The sequence below is a fragment of the Desmodus rotundus genome, chromosome 1 (assembly GCF_022682495.2).
Source record: "Desmodus rotundus isolate HL8 chromosome 1, HLdesRot8A.1, whole genome shotgun sequence".
Taxonomy (NCBI): domain Eukaryota; kingdom Metazoa; phylum Chordata; class Mammalia; order Chiroptera; family Phyllostomidae; genus Desmodus; species Desmodus rotundus.
This window is the reverse complement of record NC_071387.1, coordinates 21,159,174-21,184,834: the sequence shown is the minus strand read 5'-3', so window position 1 is coordinate 21,184,834 and position 25,661 is coordinate 21,159,174. Positions and strand designations below refer to the sequence as shown.

General features: G+C 44.1%; 2 protein-coding genes across 3 annotated transcripts in view; both read right to left on the bottom strand.

Annotated features, from left to right (window-relative positions):
• CTNNAL1 (catenin alpha like 1) overlaps positions 1-17,752 on the bottom strand; it is a 51,598-nt gene extending 33,846 nt beyond the window's left edge. The window contains exons 1-4 of the mRNA XM_053922004.1: positions 17,481-17,752; positions 5,587-5,776; positions 1,924-2,111; positions 128-247 (exon numbers count right to left, since the gene is read on the bottom strand). Of these exons, the coding sequence (XP_053777979.1) occupies positions 128-247; positions 1,924-2,111; positions 5,587-5,776; positions 17,481-17,621 (639 nt within the window). The 5' untranslated portion in view covers positions 17,622-17,752. The remainder of the gene's footprint in view (positions 1-127; positions 248-1,923; positions 2,112-5,586; positions 5,777-17,480) is intronic.
• A 1,528-nt stretch (positions 17,753-19,280) lies between these two features.
• TMEM245 (transmembrane protein 245) overlaps positions 19,281-25,661 on the bottom strand; it is an 81,894-nt gene continuing 75,513 nt past the window's right edge. For both annotated transcript variants that reach the window (XM_053921990.1, XM_053921994.1), the window contains one exon: positions 19,281-24,462. In XM_053921990.1, coding sequence (XP_053777965.1) covers positions 24,417-24,462 — 46 coding nt within the window. In that variant the 3' untranslated portion in view covers positions 19,281-24,416. The remainder of the gene's footprint in view (positions 24,463-25,661) is intronic.

The window sequence follows — 25,661 nt, the reverse complement described above, 5'->3', positions numbered from 1 at the left end:
GTACTCGAGTGGGGCCCTGAAGGCAAGTACGACCTTTCCCAGTGCGTGAGATGGGAACAAGTGACTTATAGGGGCACGAGAGAGGTGAGCATGTATCTGAAAACTTTAAAACGCGGCAAACACATACATTCTGTCTATCTCCAGTTAGATGCGCAAACTCCACCATTTCGTTTCCAAACTGACTGAATATTTGGACAAACTCTTGAAAGCTGTTTACTTTCTCCAGTCTTTCCATAGTTGCAAGAACCTGCAAAACAGAGAATATTTTATTATCGGGTGTAGATGGGAGAGACTGAGATGTCGCGGCGGAGTAGGGAGAAGAAAAAAGAGAAAGTTTCTCTTCGAGGGGCAAGTGCAGGAGGAGGGGTCCGAGAAGGAGTCGGCCAGCCGGGCTCAGAGAAGCAGCGGCAGATTCAAAGGTCAGAATTCCAGGGGGTGATCTGTTTTTAGGATGGGGAGACTTGGGCTTATCTGAAAATTAAAAGGAAAAAGTAAAAGAAATGACTAATGCACAGGAGAATATATATAAGGAAATATACAAGAGAAGAAATCATTTAGGTAGCAAATTCTGGAGAAGGTGAGAATAGGTAGGACTAAGGAAACACAATCTTCAGAGGATGGGGAAGGGGGTGCGGATAGAGATAGCCCACAGAAGCCTTAAGGTTCAGCTAACCAGAACTGGGAAACGCCGTTCTTCTCAGAGCAGTGGAAGGAAGCCATCTGCAGAGTAGAAAGGGAGGTTTGGGGACTTCAAGAACAGGAAAATGGTGTGGATCAGTCAGGAACTGCTTGTGTTGAATAAATTAATTGCCAAGAAGCTTTGGGCAGCCAGGGGTGAATAGAGAGCAGAACCTGCAGTGGAGGCAACAGAAAATGTCATGCATATTCTTCAAATTAGAAATAAAGTAAATAGAAGTGAAACATAGTTTCAAATGCTTTTCTCTAAAATAACACTACTGGATTAGTTTCAGTCAGAGGCAGATAGGTAAAGAAAACACAGATATCCTGTGTTTACTTATTTTTAATGAGGATATGATGGATGTCTGGCATGTTAATCTGCCCTGGCAGCTCAGGAAGCGCAGGCGACTAGCGCAGATAAGGCCATTGCCACACCACCGCTGAGCAGAACCTCCGCCTTTCAAAGAGAGGGGCGTTATTTTTACTCCTCCAGCACTGCCCGATCCATTCACCCCTCCAATTTCTTTTTCTCATTAAACGTACATTTCTGATTCACTCAACACTCATCGGGTAGCTTTGTCCCCAAACCCTATGGGGACTGTCCCTTCCCTGGCTGATTGCCCTCCTCCTTGCCTAGTGAGTTATCCTGGGAAAGAAGTAATTGTACGCACCCTGGCTTCCCAGATGATCAAGGAACACCATTACCTGAGACACTGGAAGAATTTAAATCTACTCCCTAAGTTTTGTAGTTATTCAGTAATATTTAGGGACTTTGCACAGAGAAATTCTGTAGTGTGGATACGTGTGGTTTCAGGAGACTGAATGTTTCCTTAAGCTTATCAATTGTTATGTCCGACTTGGAAAAAAAGGTACTGAGGAATTCGGGACTTTTGTCGATTAGGTTTCTACTACACGCACTGTCGGTGTTTGGCTTTTCTTCCAAATTTGTGTACATAAATGGCTTTCACCAATATGTCTCCGTGAGTAGGTCATAGTTTTCTAAGAAAAAGTTTAGGCCCAGCACACACATCACTTAGGAATTAACAGGAATAGAAGAAATAGCACTTTCAGGCTGCGGACAATTAGAGTTATAATTAAACAATTATTAAAGAATTAAATTGTTAATTAAACAATTAAAATAGACAAACATTGCCAAATTACCTGCAATTAACCTAAAAAATAAATAAATAAACGTTTTGAGCAACCCTGAAAGACCCAGTCTAAAAACAACGGAAAGGGAAGTACCTTATTTCTCGATGCTATTATCTGCTTAATGACCACTCGGTCTGCCAGCAACAACACTTTCGTCACCGAAGAAAGAAGTAATCTTGCAGCCTTAATAACTCCTGTCTTGTCTGTAAAAATTGTGATCTGGCCACCAGGCTCTGGGTGATTCAAGTTGCTTACATCTGTAAGCGCTGCGATCGTTTCTCCTGAAGAGAAAGTCAAGGGAGAAATGTCAAACTGGGAATAAGGCACACTGCAGTTAAAATCCAGACTGCTCTCTAATCTTGAAGGTCATGTGCACGATGGGTAGAAACTCGGCTTCATGGTTGGCATTTTTAATGTATGTGTAACTAGCTAGTGTTGGACCTTAAGGCAAAACCCAAAGTCAGCCAAATACAAATATATATTGAGCTCCCATATAAAATATGAGACTTGACTAGTAGCCAAGTAAAAAGTGAAAACACACAGCAAGAGTTTAAAGGGAAAGAAAAGTAAAAAATAATCATTATAATGATGACTAATATTTATTGAGCACTTTCTATGGGCCAAATGCATACATGCATTACACCAAAACACTCCCGCAAACACTGACATTATCCCTACTATATCGGTGACAAAACTGAGGTTTAGAAAGTTTCCTGGCTTGCCCAGTACCACACGGCTAGCAAGTGGCAGAGCTGGGACTGAAATCCAGGCAGACTGACCCCGAAGACTCAGTTCTTTATCGCTATTTTACACCATTTTCCTCAAATGAACACTAAAGGTCCAGGGGAGGCAATGATTACTACGGGCTGAGTGGGCCAGAAGCATTTCAGGAGTGATTTAAGTCTTAAATTGGTACATCTTAAGAGAAGGCAGGAGGCACCGTTTTCATTCTCTCCCCTGAGTGTCTCTAAGAGGCAGTTCTCAAGATGGGAAAGGACACTTCAGATGAGAAGAGACAAGATGTGGAGCCCGTGGCATCAGGTGGCTTCCTAAGACTCGTGTGTGGAGCTGCCTAGGCTTATAGCACTTCTGGAGGACCAAGCACAGTGTACCTGGGTCAGGGTACCATGTCTCTTTCCTCGCCCTACGCTGAGCACTGGCACACACTGCAAAGCCAATACGGTGAGCAGGACTCAGGTTGCCCTTCGTTAAAAGACTCTGCTCTTGTTTTGATTTAGGGTTGCTATAATGGGAATAGTAATAGGAAGATCACCTCTACATTTTCTATTGAATTGTCCGCTGCATTATGCAATGTCTTTTGTATGAGTGCCCACACAATAATTTAGTGGCAGGGAAAAAAAAGTTGCTCTCCTCTTGACAAGCTGGTTTGTTTCCTTTCAACAGTGAGAATTACATAACCCTTTCTTTCCTACATGTCTGTCTTGCCTTTCAGGAAGTACAAACAAAAATTTCATGCTTAATTAGAGTAACAGAGTTGGCTGAAGTTTCTAGTTTATTGTCATCTCCTATTTTTAATAGGTTTATTGAACATACATCTTTTTTGTAAGCTACTTTAAATCCTTTTAAATGTGTGGCAAAATATAAATTACAAATAAAATAAGGGTCACCCCCTGGCCCTCCACATAAAATCTATTCTCTACCCTGTGAATGGCTAGAAATCCGAGTCAAACCAGAATCCTCCCTTTCCTTTAATCGATAACCAAGTCCTAGCTGTTTAACCACCTTAGTGAGTATTTTGTGGGCCCTTCCTGCTCTACCACTATGCCACTGCTTTGCTTGCAAAAGCTTCCATGTTTGTGTCCCAGCCTTCAGTCTCACCTGTCCCTCAATCAGCTCTCATTTGTTCACCTCCTCCATGCCGCCAGAAAGATTTCTAACACAAAGCTCTACATCTTTCACTTGGCTCAAAAGTCCTCAAATTATCACCTACAGAAAAATACCCGAAGTCATTCCTGTAACATACAGAACCACGTATAATCCAGCTGGCCTCTCCATATCAACCTGGCCTTATCTCACCCACGCCCTTGCCCCCAGGACTCTGCGAAAACAGCTGCTCCTCCCTCAGGGTTGCCCATGGCAGCACAGAGCCCCGTCATTTACCCAGCTGTTCAACTCCAAACCTTGACTCTTCTTTCCATCACATCCTACAACTGAACTATCGGCGTCACCTTGACAATATAACCAAATGCAACCGCTTCTCACCACCTCAAATGCTATCACCTGTCCACGTCACCATGACCTGTCACCTGAGCCACTGCAACAGCCTCTTCACCGGTCTCTGATTTCACCCTCAGACCTCCTCACACCTGTTCTCCACACAGGAGCCACCAGCCACCCCTTTAAAACATAACAGATTATGTCGCCACCCTACACCAAACCTTCCACTAGGCCCCCGCTACCCTTAGAACACTATCCAAAGTTCCTACTTTGCCTGGCAGGCCATATACCTGGTTTTGCTCTTCTCTTTGCCAGGGAGGCCCTTCCCCCAGATATCCACACAGCTGGGCCCCCATTTCATCACAGTCTGTGCTCCAATTTTACATCCTTCGAGGGGCTTCCTGAACCCTATCTCAGTAGTTCTCAACTGGGGGCCATTTTGACCCTGCAAAGGACCTTTGGTGACATCTGGAGACACTGCGTTGTCACGATGGGGGAAGAGGGGAGCTACTGGGATCTAATAGGTAGAAGCTAGGGATTCTGCTCACCAGTCTAGGCAGGGGTGTCAGACTCATTTTCACGGGGGGCCACATCAGCCTCGCGGTTGCCTTCAAAGGGCCGAATGTAATTTTAGGAGTGTATAAATGTAGCTACTCCTTCACAGTTAAGCGAGAGCTGGGTGCTGCCACCGGGTAGAACAAGGTGCCGGGCGGGATTCGGCCTGCGGGCCTTGAGTTTGCCACCTGTGTCCTATAGTGCACAGGACAGTTCCTACCCCTAAGAGAGAATTATCAATGAGCAATTATCCAGCCCGCAGTGTCGATGGCATCCACCTTCTTTAAAACAGACTTCCACTGGTTCCTAACCGTTACTCCGCTCTACCATTTTCCCCATAACTATCACTACCTGACATTATGTATCTTCATTCATTTGTTTATGGCCTCACTCGCTGGACAGAAGTGTGCCTCCCTTACCAGAATCCAAGCTCCATGAGAGCAGGCTTTTGACTAATTTGTACACAGCTATATCCCTACGGCCTAGAAAACTGCCTGGCATATAGCCAGCATTCAGTAAATATTCATGAAACGAATCAATGGATAAATGATACTTCAACAAAGTTGAATCTACCAAACACCGCAGGTTCTCTTAGGCTTCTCAGCCACCAGCTATAGAGAATGTGCGAGACACCGTGAACTTTGAGGTTGCTGTGGTTTGTCTGCTGTTGGGTACAGGCGCCTGCTGATTCTCATCTCCATCTCCTGCACAGGGACCAGTAGGTTAATGTGCCCCTCAAAGGTGGAGTCCATGCCTCACACTCCTCTCTCTCGCACGTTTCAGTGGCTGACGGTGGTGGTCTACGACCTTGCCCAGGGAAAGAGTTCAGTTTTCAGGTTTAGGACTTGAGCCTAAGAAGTTCAATAGTCTTAGAAGCTATGCAGACCCTGAATGTCCCAGGCATCTGTAATAATGGGGCTAAATCACAGTACACATCTTTACTCAAAATAAGGTAATAATTTGTCATCCTATCCAAAGCAATAAAACTGCTATAAACAGGCTTCGATATCGATATCCACATACCTGCTTGTTTCGCTTCAATACAGGCAATATTTATTTCTTCTTTCAAATCCCAGTTTTCGTTGGCAATCGCTTCCCCTACTTTCACAAATCTTCCAACTGCCAAGTTGACAGCTTGTCCTACACGCTGAATTGCTTGCAGAGTTTTATCAGACTTTTTGGTATTATCTTTGTGATTGATGAGTGTGGTAATCTAAAAATAAAATAGGAAAGCAACTTGTTAGAATTTTATCTCAATCACTTTTTTTAAGCTAAATCACAAAGGCCAAGTAAATGCAGCCCGGCGTACCAGACGAGGCTAATAGGCCAAATTGATAGCTTAATGCTCCGACCCAGAGGCCACCAGGAAAGCATCCTGCAACCCTCCTCAGGACAATGTTCCCATTAATAACAACCCCAAGTTTAGGAGAGGGCAGATACCTGGCGCATACAGTTCCAAAACCCTCTGGATATTTCAGCAAGTCTTTACAACGGGAGAAAAGTAGGAGAGGCTAGATCATCACAATCAAAGAATCCACAGAGAATCAAGGCACTTCAGGTCTAGCTCCTCTGCTATGACTTGGGCTGCTATGAGGATGGAGGCAGCATCCTCACCTTGCATCCCACTCCACTGCCTAGTCCGTAGTCTGTACAAAATGGTACATGTGCCCTACACATTTACGGAATTAAGTAGATACTGAGAATGACCATTATAATCTGGTTTATGCTTCTCTGAGTTTTGCTGTAGACTCAAAGTAAACGAAATACCAGGAGTCTGAACACCTGCTGCCAGCCCCTGAAATAAAGTACAAAAGGTGACGAGCTGGTTGAAACAAAGACAAATCTTCAAGACGTCTTATAAAATTAGCACATGAACTCTGCCAACATATAAAATTATTTAAAGAATGTTACATAAAATAATATAGATCCCAAATAGTACATGTCCACTGAGCATGACTTTGAAATGATTTATATAAACATATTAACAAAGACCAGATAGACAGTTAAGAGAAGAGGGAGGAATCCCTCCCTGAGCAATAATTATGTGCCGAGCACTCTATACGCTATGGCTCCTATAGCTTAGAATCAGGAAGGCCTGCCTGGCTGTGTGCCTGGCCTCTGCCATTACTGGCTAAATGACCTGTGGAAAGTTACTTCACTTCTCTAAATTTCCTCATCTACAATATTGTTTTTCAAATTGTGTTTATTTCCAAGATGCCAGGTCCTGAGGATGCATCAGTAAACATTACAAATCCTGCCTCCATCTGGTTAACAGTCTAACAGAGTGATAATAATAGTAACTCAATCACACAAAAACTATCATCTGCCAAATGAAATTCTGAGTAATGATGAAACGCAGCAATTAACAAGAAACCCCATGCTTTCATGGGGCTTACATTCTAGTGTCTGGGGAGACACAAGAATCACATAAATAGGTCAGTAAAACATGTTTAATATACATGCTATGCAAAAACATTAAAACAGGATAATGTGATAGAAAGTATGTGTAGCTCCCTGAGATTAGCTCATCTTCCCTCATAAGAAAATGATGTTTCAGTTGAAACCTACATGATACCAAGTAGCCAGGCTGGCAAACATGGGGGGAATAAAGCATACTAGGGAGAAATAATTGTTTGAAAAAGGGGAGAATCCCCTCAGGAATGAGGTAAGACCAGACGTGGTTAAAGAATGGTGGGCCGGAGAGCAAGTAGAAAACCAATATCCAACAGGCGGGCAGGGACCAGCCGTTAAGGCTGTGAGTTGGAGTAGAGTTGCGTTTATTGTGAGAGTGATGGAAAGTCACTGGAGGGTGTTTCAGCAGGAAAGTGCGAGGCTCTCTAGTGGTTTTGATGTGTCTCCACAGATTCTTTGCTATTTCGCCTTTCAAGAGGTGGAGCCTCATTCCTCTCTCCCTAAGTACGGGCTGAACTTAGAACAGAAGAAAGCAGAAGTGACAGTATGTTGCTTTCCAGGGCAGGTCGGGATGACACTTCGGTTCCCATCGTACTCCCTCTGTGAGGTTACTCACTTCCAGGGGAAGCCCGTGGCCATGTCATGAAGACAGTCAGCCAGCCTGGTGCAGGGGCTGCTGTGACCGTGACCGGGAACTGAGGCCTCTGACCGCCACTCACGAGTGGCCAGGAACCACCCAGGTGAGCCACTCCCAAATTCCTGACACACACGGAAACCAAGATAATAAATGGTGGCTGTTTTAAACCATTAATTTGGGGGTGCTTTATTTAACAGCTGTAAATAACTAATGCAATCCCAAATGCACGTGTTTAAAAGGAACGCTCTCTTCTGGGGGAGGCGTCATTGCTACAGTGGCAAAAGCAGGAGCAGGGAGACCAGTTAGAAAGCTGTTGCAGTGGCCCGGGGAAAAGATGGCACCTGCTTGAACCCAGGTGGCGGTACGCAAGACGAAAGAAAATGGACTAACTGGGGGATGTCTTGAATACACAGTGTCCAGCAGAAGTAATGCCCACTCGAGTGTGGTTGGCAGGGTAATAAGACAGGCGTAATAATTTATAGTTTTAATTTGAGCATTTCACCTGAAATGTCATATGGTGTGCTTGAGCGTGATATCGTTATGTTACAGAATTGCATGCTTATGATGTTGTAATTAAAAAGGGGCGTTATTTGTGCCGGACCCTGTATATGACTTGCTTAATGGATTGGTGTTGTCAAAGAAGACCTCTAAATCTGTGGCATGAGAAAGAGGGTTCATTGACAACACATTAACATCTCTATGTGGCAGGCACAAAAAAGTGTTTTGCATAAGTAATCTAACTTAATCTTCACAATAATCTTGGGACCCAGGCACTACTTTATCCTCTTTTTACAAGTAAGGAAACTCACATTAAAAGATGTGTTTTTAAGGTCACGCTGCTATTAAGCGGTAAAGCTAAAATTCAGATAATTTGACTGAGGCCATACTTTTTTCCCAGCTTTACTGAGCTATAATTAACATATAACATTGTGTAAGTTTGTATACAGTGTGCCAAACTTACATGTGTAAGTTTGATACATGTGTATATTGCAAATGCTTCCACAATGTATTGCAAATGATTACCAAAATAGGGTTAATTAACACCTCCATCACCTCATATGATGTGTGTGTGTGTGTGGTGAGAACACATAAAATCTACTCTTCCTCACTTTCAAGTAGGTAATACAGCATTGTTAACTATAGTCACCATGCTGTACATTAGATCCCCGGAACTTATTTCTAAGAAAAATCAGTGTCGTATCAATGTGTGGTTGCCTCTCTCGTGTCCCCTGCTGGCGTCCTGGCTGGCAACCCAGGCATGTGCCACGACTGGGAATGGAACTAGTGACCCTTTGGTTTTCAGGCCAGCACTCAATCCACTGAGCCACACCAGCCAGGGCTCTATGCTCCTTTGAAGGTGCTATTGAATTTGGTTTGCTAGTATTTTGTTGATAATTTTTTGCCTATATTCATCAGGGATATTGGCCTGTAGTTTTCTTTCCTTGCAGTACCTTCATTGGGATTTTATATCAGGATAATAATGATAGCAAAGGCCATACTTTTAAATACTATGCTGTAACAACAAAAAATATACACACACACACAAAGAAAGAAAAAAGAAATACTACCCTATAACACTTCACAAAATCCCAACAGAGCAGACATTTTACAAATGAGGAAAGTAGACACCATGGAGAGTAAAGAAATTGGACAGCAAGGAGATATTGTGACTCCACACTGAGCTCCGGAGCCTCGCCCCTTGACCACTTGGCCATGCTGCCTTCCCTGCCTTATGATGCTGGTGAGAGGGTTAAATGAAATGGTCCATGTACATTACGTTTAACGAGGTACCCGATTTACGGTAAGCACTCAAGGTGTGTTATAATTAGGTCCTTTATTTAATCCTCGGTATTATTAAAGATAAGAAAACTGAGGCTGAGCGAAATTAAGTATTGGCTTACATAGCTAAGAAGTGGCCTAGTTTAGAATGTGAACCCAGGTTTGTCTGACACCAAAGCCCACCCAGCACTCGTTCCTTTAGTGAAAGTTTGCAACCTTCCTGATTTTTTTTGAAGGGTTGCAGACCATTTTCTTTAAAACATAAAGTATTCTTTAAAGCCATTAGGTCATCGTGCCAAAGAGGAGTTGCTATGGTTGAGTTTTGAGGATGATGTGGGACATGCTGCTGGGAAGCAGGGGAACAAATATGAATCCTATAGCACCCACTGGCTTAGTTCTTCTCCACACCTGACAGACTGCGGAGCTCTTCATACCACCTGGAGAAGAGAGGGACACCTCGGAAGAGACTCCGTAGTAAAAAGGAGTGTAAGCTGTTTGTTAAATCCTTATTTACATGCAAATTTAAAAATGCCATCATGAAGAAAGGATCCTGCAGTTACGCTAAGATACCAACTATTGTTCAGTTCAGAAACACACATTTAGCTGTCACTGCAAGCACCCTCCCCAGGGCGTAATCAGGCGTGGCTGTCTTCCCCTCACTCGGAGAAGTCCAGAAAGCCTAGAAAGCCTTTGGTCGGAATACAGGCAGGCCTCTACAATTGACAGAGGAGCCAGGTCCAATTTACAAAATCCCATACTAAAAGTTCTACTTGTTTCCTCAAGTCGTGCTCAAACTTTTAAAAAGGGAGTTTCAAAAATTATACATGTTTTTTTTTAAAAAAAATAAAAAGATGGGAAAATTAGGAAAATCTAAAGAAAACAATCACCCATAATTCTACTACCCCGTGAGCATTTGGGCCTAACATTTTCAAGTCTTGTTTTATATACACACACACACACACACACACACACTCTTAAACATACAGTTTTACGAAATTCAGATCAAATTCCAGTTTCCTCACCATGCAAATAAGAACAGGTAGCATTTAACATTCAGCCCAACAGTAGCAGGCACTATTTGACTTGTTTTACGGTATTAAGTGATTTCACGGTCCTATCTCCATGAGGGAGATCCTATCATCACCCTCATTTCACAGAGAAAGGACCTAAAACCAGAAGGCAGGTCACAGAGCCAGTAAGGTGCCCACTACACTCCTAATCACTACACTTTCTCTTTCCTCGCGGGATTATGTTAAGGATCAAGGGAAAGACAGCTGGTGAAAGTGCGCTGTAAATGATATGATGTGCCCGATGATATTGGAGCTATTATTCTGCAAAGTAGGAGGCATGTTATATCAGCAGTCACGGTGACCTGGAGCTGCCCTGACACTGGTCTCAAGGATGCCTGAATGAAGCAAAAATGAGGGCAGCGGACGCATCCCGTGGGGGAGAAAGAGAACCTGATACACTGAAGAACTCTGCTGTGGAATAAGAGAGTAAGAACTGGGGCTTACTTGATACCTTCTAACAAAGGGTGTCGAGAAGTACTAATCTCTAACAAAGTATATCCTTGCACTTAAGAGCATGACCTCTGGCGTCACTTTGCCTAGGCTGGAATTCAGGCTCTGCCCTGTGGCAAGTCGTCTCATCTTTCTGTGACTCAGTGTTCTCACCTGTAAAAACGGGAGCGACATGCGTACACTTCTCATCCGGTCATGGTGGGGAATAAATTAGTAAATGTAAGGGAAGTACTTAGAAGAGTGTCTGGCGTACAGTGGGCACCACATAACTGTTCGATGACACACTGTTTAAACTTCTACAATCTCTGTTCTTTCATGGTTGTAATGGTATTCTTATTTTCTAGAATGGACAGCACTCTCTTGGTTGAAATGGACTTTCTTAGTTTACTTACTTATTTTGTGGAGAAGCAAGAAAGTAAGTGAAGACCAGGAAGAAAAAACGAACAAAATGAAAAGCCCAGATGAAGGAACACAGCCTTACTTCCCCGGGACCTAAAGAGTAAGGAAGCCAGCCACAACGGAGACATTTGTCTCTGGGCTTAACTCAGGTGGATGAAAAAGGGGCCACACAGTAAGCCTGAGAAGCTAGGGAGAGGCCCGCATCATGGGCCTTACAAACCCAGAGACTGAAAGTTACCACACCGGGTGGTCTGACCGTAAAAGTTCCTAACTAAGAGGGGTCATGGGGGGTAGTCATGTCCTAGGCTGCTGAGTCACCTTCACAAAGGTCGATCTTCACCTCTGAAATTGTCTATTGCCTTTCTGCATCCAGGATGACATACCTTTGGAATTTCAGAACAATCTTTTCCAGAACGCTCGAAGGCACAAGCGCAGGACCGGGGCGCAGACCACGCTGGTGTCTCGTTCCCCACACACCTTCTCTCTGTGCTGTAAACGGTGACTGTCCTGCACTCACCAGTGTAAAAGTAAGTGTCTCTCTGTTTTGCTTTATATCCAATCCCAGAGATTCCCTCCTTTGCTTTCTCCCACCTCCCTAATCTACTACCCATGGATTTCATGTAATCGCTACCCCTCTTCTATCTCCTCCTTGGATTTTAATGTCTTTTCCTGTCTGTGATAGATTTACTCCAAAATAAACTGCAAAACTGCCACTCTCCAGAGCACTTCCTCAATCCGTTCAGATTTCGCTTCCCGGCAATTGTCATCAAATTTGGCTCAAATAAACTCCTATAAGACTTTTTCTTAAGGCTGGACATTCTTTTGTCAACATTCTTCAGTAAATGCTTAAAATTATTAGACATAAAAATCAGCTAATCAGCTATAGAAACCAATATGAAAGAAACCACACCAAACCATGGGAGATGCTTTAAGAAGCAGAAAGAAGGGCACTTTCACTTATTTTATATACCGTTTTATTGTTTGAATTTTGTGTTTTATTTTAACCCTCACCCTAAGATATGTTTATTGATTTTAGAGAGAGACGGGGAGGAAGGAAAGGGGGTAGAGAGAGAGTAGCATTAATGTGAGAGAGAAACATAGATCAATTGCCTTCCCTATGCACCCCACTGGGTACCAAACCTGCAACCTAGGTATGTGCCCTGACCAGGAATCGAACCTGCAACCTTTCCGGTGCACAGGACAACGCTCCAACCAAATGACCCACCCAGTCGGGGTTGTGTGTTTTATCTTTGCAATTAAAAACACATATATATTCACATACACAAACTGGCAAAGAGGGCCCCATGTGTACCCTATTTATCTCCAGCTCAGTGAGACAAGGATGAAAACTTCCAGGACATTGCAGAGGGGAATGGGAAGACGGGTGAGCTCCTCAGAAATGTAAAGGGTCTGGACATTGGTGAATGAAGTAAATCTATCACAGACAGGAAAAGACTCGTGGGTGGTAGAATAACATTCCACACAAGGGTGGAGCTGTGTGGCACATCCCCCCTCCTCCCTTCCTTGCATGAAAACATTTTAAGACTGGGAGTGGGAGTTTTGACAGGAAGAATAAAATGATTATTAAAGAAGGTGGGGAGTTGTACTGCAGAAAATATGTTTGGGACTTAGCCCAGAGCTTTAAAAGAGTGTCTAAGTTAGGAAATATGTAACAAATGAGTGTATATAACACATACACATACAGCTTAAAGAAAATGAAAGGGAGATGTATGCACGCAACCACCGGCAAGCATGAGAGCACGCTGCCAGGACCCCTGACGGCCGTGTGCACGGCGGGCCCTTCCCTTTCTGTATCACCCCTGTCCTTCTCCCCAGAAAAAAACCACCATCCCAATTTGGTGCTCATCTGTTCCTTATGACTACTGCACATTACTTATATCCCTAAATGATATATGGTTTTATTTTGCTTGGTTTTGAACCTTTAGTTTTTTTTCATTCAACACTATGTTTTTGAGACGCATCTGTATTGATAATTATACACGTGGTTCATTCATTTCACTGTCGTGCAGTGTCTCACTGTACAAACACAGCACAATTTATTCAAACATCCTACTGTTAAAAGACATCTGGGTTGTTTCCAGTTTAGGGCCATCAGAAATAAAAGAAACAAAAACGATCACAATTAGTGCGTGTCTCTAACACAGAGAAGCAGCAGTTTCTCTTAAGGGTATGGAGCCACTCTCATGTGTTTTGATTTAGATACCCAATTGTCCCAAACCCAATTTCGTAAAAAAAAAAAAAAAAGTCTTCCTTTTCCTACTGACCAGCAGTGCCAACGCTGTGATTTATTGAGTTTCCGTATGTGTGTGGGTCTGTTTCTAGGTTCTCTATTATGTTTCACTAGTGTTACTTGCCCATCCTAGTCTTATACCCACATTGCTTTAATTTACTATAGCTTCCTAAATTTTGAAATCTGGTAGAGTAAATGCATCTACCTTGCTTCTCTTCTGGGTATTCTTGGCTCTTTACTCTTTCATATAAATTTTAGAGTTACCTTCATCAAATTCTACCTTTAAAAATCTTGTTGAAAACCCTGGCTGGTGTAGGTCAGTGGATTGAGCGTGGGCCTGCAAACCAAAAGGTTGTAGGTTCGATTCCCAGTCAGGGGACATGCTTGGGTTGTGGCAACCACACATTGATGTCTCTCTTCCTCTCTTTCTCCTTCCCTTCCCCTCTCTAAAAAATAAATAAATAAAATCTTAAATAAGTAAAAAATAAAAATCTTGTTGAAATTTTCAGTGGAATTGTATTAAATATATAACTAATAAGGAAAACTGATGTGCCTATAATATCAATTCATCTGAACAGTGCTCCCCTCCCATTTATTTAGACCTGCTTTGGCTTTCCATAAGATTTTAAAATTTTCTCCATGAAGTTTGCCATCTCTTTTGCTACACCTATTCCTAGGAACGTCATTTTTATTCTGGTATTTTTTTAGAATTTATTTTTCTGTGTTATTAATGTAAAGAAATGGTGTTGACTTCAGTCTCCTATATTCAGTGAACAGACTAAACCTTCTAATTTTTATAACTAATTTGTAAACTCTTGAGTTTCCCATGTAGATAATTACATCACAAGGAGAGTTTTGATTCTACGTTTACACCTTTCACTCCTCCTTGTCTTGTTGCACTGGTTAGGAGTTCCCGGGGAGTGTCGACCAGAGCTGGGACAGCAGGCATCCCTCTCCCGTTCCTGGTTTTAAAGAAAATGTTTGTTTTAATTTTGACTTGTTGATAGGATGTTCACTGTAGGTTTTCTGCAGATCCACTTTTTTAGGTTAAGGAAGTTTTGTTCCGCTACTAGTTTGCTAAGTGCTTTTTATCATCATTAGGAGTTGAATTTAACTGAATCCTTTTTCTGCATCTATTGCAAAGAAAATATATCTTTTCTAATATGTGAATGCAGAAAATTGCACACAGTTGTCTAATATTGACTCCACGTTGCATTTCTAGAGTAAGGCCAGTAACCCAGAACTTTTTGCATGGAGGGCATGGAGGGTCAGGAAGTTATAGTATCAGATAGAAACTCACCAAACTGTACAGTGCTAGTTCCCTTGTTCACCTCAAGACTCTGTCTCCTCTACGGCACTACTCCTGACCCATCATGCCTTCTCCGAGCTCTTGGGGCATTTCCTACTGAAAATGCTCATTTGACCCTTGGCATACGCTATCCTGTACTTGCTTTGTCTTCCAACTAGAATACAAGACCTTCAAAGGGTGGCAACTAGTAAGCACATAACAAATCCTTTCTTAAAATGCTTAAAATATTCGTGTTTATGATTATGAGGTATGAATTGGAAAATAACGCAGCATCCTTAGAAAGGGAGACTCCTACATGGGTTTTCTAGAGAGCTGCAGTTTCAATCTGCTAACATTCACGGAAACTTAAAAATCACTCTTAATTGTACTCCATACTTTTCTGTTTTGTTAACCGTATTCTGGCCATGCTTTATACACCTTAGAAAATTTTTATGCATAATTTAACTCTTTCTTGCTGAATACACTCTATCATTAGGATCATCAATTGTGGCATTGTGCTAAAGATACTGATGTGGATATATACTGTGTGGAATGCAGAACCTCAGCTAGGAGCCTGAATGAGTCTTTAATAGGGAAGAATAAAAAGAGGCATTTCCCCCTTTTGGCACTGACCTCTAGTTAACTCTCAGCAGCGATTCCTGTATTCCTCCTCCACTCTCCGACTCTCGCCACCCTCCTTACCCCAGAATTACACAACGCAGAGCTACAGGACTGATTCGTTGTTAGCAGTGATACTGGGAAAAGTTACCATTTGTTTAGATTACAACCACCTCCCAGCTTGTTTTTCCCTTTGTAGACTGTCTTCTCTGTACAACTACTAGCTGACCTCATCACTGCTTCTAATTTCCAGAAAGGACAAGCATATGGGGTAGCTCAGAGCACAGACTCCAGAGCCAGGCTGCCTGGGTTCCGATCCCAGTTTGACATTTGGAGTTCAGTCCCACTACAAGTTACTTAACCTCACTATTTCTCGGCTTCCTCATGCATGTAATGAGAATCAACATCTATTTCCCTCACAGCACTGTTCTGAGAATTAAATGAGTTAATATTTATAAGGTGCTGAGAACATGGCCTGTCATATAGTCAGTGTTAAATAAGTGAATAAAATACGGTCAGCTCGAACCCCACCACTCTCTTATCTCTGTGCCTGTTAAAACCACTCCAGTATTTCTCATCTGGGGTTGTGGTTGCATTGGTGGTGGTGGCATTCTTCTGGGGTGGGAGGCGGTGTGTGCAGACATCCTAACTGATCCTAACAATCCTTCCCACCTGTAGCACTGACCTTCTGTCAGTGGTCAGTGCTTCTATCAGCCATGGAAGGGGTGGGCGCGGGGCTTGTCAGGTGTATTCATTCACTCTTCTGTTAGCCAGGCTAAAATGAACACAGGTGAAGATAATGGAGCTGTTCATTTAATCAGCCTAACAGGAATCCAGGGACATATGTGACAGGCGTTTTCAAGTATTAAAAATTAATGGACCAGCTCCGGACTCGCCATCACTGTATATGATTAAGCAAGGGACCGGCGACCAGGTGTCAAGGACGCTTTAAGAAAGATTTTTTTCTTTTTTAAATTCAGGGTCAGATCATCTTTAAGATTCCTTCTACCCTTAAAATGTTGGCAATACTAGTGTGAGTCACCAAGACTTTGCAATCTAGTTGTGAGTCACACAACGCCAACGCGCTCCCCAGGCACAGAATTCTTCTCTCCCCGCCGCTCTTGGCACAGGACCGCACAGCTAGGTGAGGAATTCGAGCCCTCGGGCTGCGTTAACTGGGCTCGCGGTAACAAAAACTTCTCTAAAACCAAGCGCGTCAACGAGCTGATTCCAGACTTCTGTTAGGACCAACAAATGCAATGAGGCATACATCCCAAGTGGGATTTGCCAGAGATGTGTGTCCGGATTAACTCTCAGGCAGTCCGTCGCCTTCCCGAGGCTGGACAAAAGCCGGCTGGAGGCAGCGGGCAGGTGAGGGGGAAGGGGCAGGGTGGCCCGGGCTGGAGGGGAGCCGGGCGAGCCGACACGCACGCACGCCGGGGAAAGGGACAAAGGCCTCGGGGAGAGCACGCTGGACGAGGCGGCGGGCAGGAATGCCCCAGCCGGAGCGGCCACCGGTCCGGGTTCGGACCGGGGATGCAAACGTGAGCCGGCGGGGGGCTCAGGAGTGGCGACGAGGAGGGTCCCTACATGCCAGCAGGGCCCCCGCGGGGGGCCCCTCTGCCTCCGGGGAGGTGGGCTCGGCCGCCCACCCTCCGAGGGGGCCTCGTTGGGCCAGGAGCTCCCGAGCCGCAGCCCCGAAGCGTGTCCCGTGGGGCAGGCCCGGCCGCGCACCTGCCGGCGGGGCGCTCGGGTCCGCATTGCAATCTGCGCCCCGCAGCCTCCCCTGCCGCTCAGCGCACTCGGCCCCGCCGCGGGATTTCCGAGGGTCCCGCCTCCCGCCGCCTCCGCCGAGGCGCGTCCCCAAACCCAGACAGGCGGCCCGACACCCCTTTGCAGTGAGGGTGCTGGAGGCGAAGCCACGGCTGCCTCCGGCCCGGCCCCGCAGTGCGAGCACCGCCGCCATCACCGGTCGCGGCCGGAGCCGAGGGGCCGCGCCGGGAGCCGCTTTACCTGAGAAACCAGCGGGAGCAGCGTCTGCTCCACCGAGCGAGTTTTGATCTCAAGTCCTGAGTCGAAGGCGAAGCCGGACGGGCCTGAGCCCTGCACTGCCCCGGCGCCGCCAGCGCCGGCGGGGCCCGGAGAGGCGGCCATGGCTCTCCGCCGGTCGCACAGCCCGGACGCCGCGCCGCTGCGGGCCCACCGCCTGCCAGCCCGCCCGCCTGCCCGCGGCTGCGGCACTGCACCCGCGCCGCCCGAGGCCCCGCCCCCAACCGGGCCCGCCTCCGGGACGGCCCGGCCCCCAGACTGCTCTGCCGCCGCCGAGCCCCGCCCCTGCCGCGCCCCCTCGCGGCCCCGCCTCCACGCCGGCCCCGCCCCCGAGGCCGCGGCCCCGCCCCTGGCCCCGCCCCGACTCTCTTCTGAGACCACTCTTCCGTGGGTTCCACGCACGTTTCGCCCCACTGGAATAAACGAGACACATGAGGGCCTCCCACGGCCACGTGTCCTCTTACCACGACCAGGACAACCGCCGCCAGCAAAGCTTCCTGTCCCCCGGATGGATGAGTCATCCTAACTCCCATTTGGTGACAATTTCTAGAAGCTGCGCTGGGATTGAAACTAACGGAGCAGAACTACAGTCAAGGCTATAAAGCGGGGTTTTTACTCTGCGAAGGGAATTCCGCCGGTTATCGTGCTTCCGAGGTCCATTTCTCCTCCACTCCGCTCCTTTTTCGACTTTCTTACATATACTTTCAGCTGGATTGGAGATCAAGTATTTGATTATGCAATTAAGTCGCATCTAGGTGCTTGGCGAGAAGGCAGTGGTTGGGTATCTTTTGGGCTACTGTTCAGAATTACTCTTGAAAAGGAAGTAAATAGAGCAAGTGGAAAAGCTTCACCTAGTGTTTAATATTTTCAAAATTACTTTCCCCCTAGTGTCTAGCACAGAACAGTTTCTTCACAGCTGTTCATTGGCTGAAAAGATCATTAGTGTTTATTTCAGACTAAACTCACTGAAGGATAAAGCTAAGAAGCAGAGTCCCTGTGTGATTGGGTTGGGAGAGCTGAACCCCCTTACCCTAAGGATTCCAGAAGCAAAGCCAAAAGGAGGTTGTCAGAAGCACACTCCCTCTGAAGGGGTCTAGGCATAAGCAATAGACTGAGAAGCATGAAGAAATACTTTGTGAACTAGCTTATCTGCTAACCAGACACCATCAGAGTAGAAAAGACTGTGTGACTGGCTAGTCCATCCTTACATCTTGCCCAGGATCATTTCTCCACCCATGATGTCCAGTTGATGAGCTGAAGACCACCAACTCGAGGTGTCAGCAAGCTCTTCCCCAAGCATCACTGAAAGGTGTTTCAGAGTACTTCCACTGGGGGTTTCAGCATCACCTGCCAGTGCTGCACTGGTATCTCTGGTGTTAAACATAGTCACAACTTAGGCTTGTTTTGTTCATTCAAAATGTGCTGTTCCCTTTATACAATTTTTCCACCCTCTGCTCTCTTCCTCCCCTGCCATCCCCACCTCACCATTTCCTTATCTCCCAACCCGAAGGCCACCTCATCCTGTGCTCCCAGGGCTCCAACCTCAGCCTTGGACCTTTCTTTCACCTCTTTTAGGTGCCCAGTATCCACTCCCAGTAGACACATTTTCCTTTATGTAAGTTGCCCATATTTCATAAAAATTCAGTGCAAGCACTGGTGCCAAAGGGAAAGATGTAAGACGCAAGAGACGGATGTATTTATGAAAGTCTGACTTCACCAAAGATCGAATTTCTCAACAGAAATAAGACTAAGTTTACTACCTGATTCATTCAACACCAATTTTATTTCAAAATATAAATACTTTACATTTACAAAGAAGTTACATCAGTAGGTTGTCAAAGCAAGTTAAAGCTAAGAAACAGCATTTGTGAGAGAATAAAGATCTATTGTTGTATTTGAATACTTTTTTACTTTCAAACCGTCTACTTTGCCTGAGAATGCAGAAATGATACTTTTTCCAAAATTACATAAGCAATCACACAATACTGTCCAATCTTCGTTTCAAAATCAAATGGTATCTGAAATGCACGGCAGTCACCTAAACAAATGGTAGTGCAAGGAACAAAAGAGTTTTCTTTGGGATAGTTACAAAAGGAGTTACATTTTCTGAGTCACCGCAATAAAGAAGAAACAGTGTTTGATAATAAGCCAAAATGTACTATTTTAGGAATTGCCTCCACACCTTTCATTGTAAAATATAAATCTGGAAGGAAAATAAGAAACCAGGTGTGAATAATTCTGGACTTGGAGTCAGAAATTCTGACTGAATTCTGGCTCCATTATTTTGTGGTGTGAACTTCAGGGGAAAATCACAGAAACCTTTCTGAGCCTCCAGTGCCTCATCTGATAATACGTAACATCTGCCTGTCTCACAGGGCTGTTATGAAAGCAGTCCGAAAGTACCATACAAAAGCACTATTAAAATGTAATATCAATATATCACCACTGTATCTGCACATTAATTGATCCTTGCCAAACTAAACACAAATACTGACGTCACACACCATAGGTGGAAAGACTCTATAGTTTACGTATAGCTCTGAAGGGCAAGTAAGTTTGCTTTCCAGGATCTCACTAAATTCTGAGGTTTATTACGATTACAGGGTACCATGGGAACAGATTTACCGTTCAGACTTCCCATCACGGATGTCATCTTCTGCAAGAGCTGTAAACTTACTGTAGAGCCACGGTTCCCAAAGGACCAGGAGTACTTTGAGACGCTCTGAGAAAAGCAGGATGGGGGCGCAGTTTAAGGTCAAATACGTCTAAGGAAACAGTCTTTGTACCCTCTCATAAATCCACACTATATAACTGCACGTTCAAAACCTTTAGAGGTTCTACAGGAAGGAAACAAACCACGCACCTCTCAATTTTAATTAACCATGGAGCCCCTCCCCCCCACACACTTTTATTTTCTTATACCATCTAATGGCATCCCTTTGAACTACTGCTATAAGGAACACATTTTTCCAAAAGCTACTCAACTACATGGAAAAGGGAAGAGAAGTAGAACCACGGAGTGAGAGAAAAAAGGAACTGTACTCTACTGTGAATTCTGTTACTAACTGGCTTTGCGTGTGTTAGAAAAGCCACTTGAACCTACGGATTTGTTTCCTTCTCTAGAAAATGACAGAATCACATATAGGCCTGTTCTAGCACAGAATGTCTACGATGCTAGTAGGTAGTTTGAAAAAAAAGAGAGAGAATTGTAAATCAGGTCTATCAAAAACAGCTGCTATGGTTTCAGGCGGTATGCATTTTTTTTTTCTTTTGGCAGGTCCTCAGTTAATAAAATGAATATATTTTGATGGCAAATAGGCAAAAGCAAGTAATTAATTTTTTAAAAAGTACTTGTTCTTAGCTGGAACTAGCATTTGGAAGTTTGTTGTCAGAGACTATTTCTATTGCGGGTCTTGGAAGACCCTCAGAGGAGACTAGACGCCAGGACCAGAGTATGAGAGGTGGTATTTGCTGTATACCCCAGGGTGAAAGCTCTGGATAGCTCACCTAAAATTACTTTGCTCCAATCTAACCCTCAAGGCCTGAATTTCTGAACACGTCTTGCCCAGCAGGGACACGTCCTGAGGCACTAACTGTAATGAAAGTGAGAACTAGCAGTACTAGGAAGCAGTGAAGGGTCAGGATGGGTTCACAATGGGTTCCTATTAAAACCAAGGTTCCTGGAGGCCCTTATCTGCAAGCCCTTGAGCAGCCAGCCTTTTTAAACTGTCTGAATAAGCAGCTACTATTTTCAAGGGCTACTGAGGCTGTTTACATAAAGCATCTCCATAACAATTCCCGGGTACCCTCCCACTGACCAGAGTTAATCTCCACCAGTCTCAGAAGTCAAGGGAACACCCTGCCAGCTAACCACCTCTAATGGAAGACGGCTAGGATTCTTGCAAATTTAAAAATAAGTAAGACTGGTATCTAAGGCAGTCTGACAGCGATCACTTCCAGAAACAGTGTGGTAAGAATGTTGAAATTGAAGTAGGACTTACATGACATAGAGTTTGTGCTGAATACCACATGCCTTGCTCTCTCTCAGAGAGAGGGGGCCACATTTGTGTGGAGAGCCTTCATCTCCTCCTCCATTCAGTTCACAACTGAATAGTAAATGTGAACTAATCTTTAATGCAGCAGTAAAACGCAGGACATTGTGGTAGGATTTCTGTACTCAGTTTTTACTGAGGCTCCTTCTACTTCATCGATGCTTTTTTTTCCTTCTTTCTGGGTCAAAGCCTGAGACTCTGAGGGTTGGTCATCTTTGTGACTTGAGCTTGAGATTCCTACCTTTTCATACCGCTTGATCTCCATGCCCTGCGAAAATTCTGCAAAACCTCACCGTATCTGAGGGGGCATGCTTCTGTTTCTGAGGGTTCCAGGAAGCCCTCCCCTGGCCGGTCCGGCTTCCCAGTCCTTGCAGTTGCTGGAGTGCTGGGCCACTCCGTGTTCCCTGACCAGGGCTGTGCCTCACAAGGGCACCTCTGTTCCTGACGTTCAGGGTGATGACATTCTATCACTGCCTGCTTTGGAAGCTCTAATCTACTCTCTCAGAGCACAGAGTTCTCCCCACTAAGCCTGGTATTCACACAAATAATTATGACAAGCTACAGCCATACATCAGCTCAAGTTTAGTTTTTTGCAACATCACTTTGTACAACTCAAAGCACTTTGGAACAATGTAATCTGTATTGATTACAGATTACACACACTCATTGTGAATACACAACTCATTGTGTATATTTATTTACCTCTTACCAACATTTGCTAATTATAGCTACAAACTTTCCTTTATGCAATTAACAAAAGCAAACCTGATTTCTTTTTTAACTCCTTTAATACAACATTTTCTTTTTAGCAATATGTATGATGTGGCTACGACTTAACGTGAGAGAAGGCCTTCTCCAGAGTTATCTCCTACAGCACCCTGTACAGCATCCAGCAGGCAACCTAGAGTTTGGCAAACTCTCGGTAAAGGTTTTACTGGATGAATGAATAAACAACAGGCTGAGGAAAATAATGAGGTATTCAGTGGCCGAATGTAACACCTGGTGTTATATCAAATTATAATTGTTGAAGGATTCATAGTAAATATAGGAGACCTGCATGTAGTCTCCTGTATGAACAAAGACCTTATTGTAGCCTCCTTCTAGACAGAGTTTTTCTTAAGTAATATCAGAATAAGTTTAAGTTAATTTATCACTAACAATGCTTCTTCGTGAGAAGGGTTTTAGAAAAAATAGTTTCTACTTTTGTTTTCCAAAAAACGTGATCTCTAATACTAAAGAACCATTTCTCCTCCATATTCCCTTAGGGGCAGAGAAAGAGCCTGAGAACTGTTCTTACACAATGGAAAGGGTACAAGTCCGAGTTCGTTCTAGTCCCAGCCCTGTCATTAACTGTAGGACAAGTCCAAGGACACCTATTCTGTCTCACTGCACTGGAAACACTGTAAGATATGAAGAAGAAACACTACAATATAGCGGAGTTTGAAGGCTTATGGAGTCAGAAGATTTGAGGTCAAATCTTATTAAACTTTATGACTTTGAGTTGGCCACTTTTCTGAATCTGTGTGAAACTGTTACAAAACAAGATGAAGCTACATGAAAGGTTATGTGATGTTGTTGTGAAATAATTATACTCAAAGAGATTCTACAAAATGTAAAGCACTATGCTGGTTATTGTGATATCTGACATACTTATAAAGTCACAATTTGCCCTGGCTGGTGTAGCTCAGTGGATTGAGTGCCGGCCTGTGAACCAAAGGGTCGCCAGTTTGATTCCCAGTTAGAGCACATGCCTGGGTTTTGGGCTACATCCCTGGTTGGGGGTGTGCAAGAGGCAACCACACATTGATGTTTCCCTCTCTTTCTCCCTCCCTTCCTCTCTCTCTAAAAATAAATAAATAAAATCTTTCCAAAAAAAAAGCCACAATTTAATTCAACAAGCATTCACCTAGAGTCTTATGTGCAAGGCACTGTGCTAAGTGACGGAAAAATGCTACATAAATACCAAATTCTAGCGTATCAGTAACTCAGTGGCAGAATTCCAAATAAAGAAACAGGGATACATTAGCAAATCGAAGTGCTGCTGCACCTGAGATTTTTCACTTAAAACATTTTGAAAGAAAAAAATATCACAACTTGAATTCTATCATATTGTTACCATTAATAGCAGCTTATACTTGTTTCACTTCAATGTGGTCTCCAAGTTTTGGAATTTTGGCAACAGTGTAACGGGGGCTGGAGGAAAAAGAAAGTGGAGAAAGATCTTTCGTCTGTCTCTCTCTCCTATGGTTGCGACATACAACTAACTGAACTTGAAATAAGCCACTCCACCCTTACACTTAAGATCACTTCTTCCTCGGAGAGGACCATACACTGTAGGAGAAGGGAAGAAGACTCATTTTTCCTGCTCGAGCAACTACATACTCAAAAGTGAAAGCCCTTTTCATCAAAAAGTGACTGCCGTCGAAAAGTGTATGAACAGGTTTCTTAAAACAGCAGAAAAATTACATTGTATGCCCTCTTAACAGCAGGTAGTTTAGCGCTCTAAAAAATAACTTTATAAATACATATAATAACAATAATACAGATAAGCAAAGGGGGAAAATTTCAAGCCATGGTACCAGTGTACAAACAAACTTTTCAAGCCATCTTAGCATCGGTGAGGTGTGCAAACCACATTTCGGAGCTCTGAAGCTGTGCTTCAAAATGCAAAGCAGCCCGCAGCAAGTTCGCTCCTGTCCACGCATTCTGTATGGAAGGCCAGGAAGCTTCTGCTTCTCTTCCTGGGCTCTGCTTGCTAGGCACAGCTGAACAGACAGAAGGCCACAGCTGAGCTGAACTCACAGTCAAGGCTGAACCTCCTAGAGAAATCACTGCAGCAGACGCCACGTCAGTCTACTGAAGATTTCACATCTTCAGCAATATCATGGAAAGTCCTACGAGAAGAAAAGATAAACTGAGTAGTTTTGATTTTGGAAACGAGGGGGTGGGAAGAATAAAACCACAGAGATACTAAAAAAAGAAAGGAAAAACAGCATCTAACCAGTAATTGATTGCCATAGAATAATACCTTATTTTTATCATCGGAGAGCCTTGATGAGGTGAGATAGTCATTTTTAATATTTTCACGAGTAATATTCTGAATACTGTTTCAAAGTCTGCTAGTTGTCTATCATTCTTTAGTAACAAGAAGTTCAATTCTTTTTGCTGGGTCCATTATCTCCCATCCACAACACTACTTCCCTTGAAACTAATGACCACATGACTAAATTCTAGCGAATGAGAAGCGCAAGTGCTGTGTGACTTCTGGGCCATGTCCTTAAAAGAGAGGGTGATCTTCTTCTTCCCTTCCCCCACCCTTCTTGCTGGCTGGAAAGTGTGCATAATGACGTTAAGAGAAAAACACTAAAAGATCAAAGACCAAACACTAAGTGGATAAGTTTTATTGCAAAACAGGAAACCTAGCCCAGCAGAGGCCATGCTCTGAGGGTCGTGGTTCAGGGCAGCAGAAGTGGGCTTAGGTCTTCTCATCAAGTTCCCGGGAACTGAACTGCGTCTGACCCACGTCAGGCAAGCTAAGTGAGTATTACTAACCGGCAGGTAACACCTGGGCTGGGTAGAGGTGGTGTGCTGCACCTGTGAGGTGCCCGCCTCAGAACCGTAGTAGCTAGTTTGCCTTTACTAAATAATGTATATGCCCAGGCTAGGAATGGCCCCGAGTCAGGTCTGCATCTGTGTTGGCGGCCAAAAGGCCAGGTCAGAGTTTATCACTGAACGTCAGCTCAAGCACCCATCTTAGATGACAAGACCTCACACCGAGGCTGGCAGACTATCAAGGAGGGAGGCCTGGCGCACATGCTTGTGGAACAGTTATACCAGCCCTGCACTGCCTACCTTTGGGCTGCTTTCATTCGAGAGTAATACACTTCTTGCTCGTTTAAGTCATTTGAGTTCTGTTGATAGTGGGTACTTTGAGTTTGTTTTGGATTACATAAAGCCAAATCTATCTTAAAGGGTACAAGTATGAAGCAGAAGTTCATTATCACCCTTTTTGATAGAAGTTACCTTGCTCCTATACAATATCACATCTGAACTTAAAAAGCTTGTTTTCAAAACAGTTTTATTTTTTTAATTT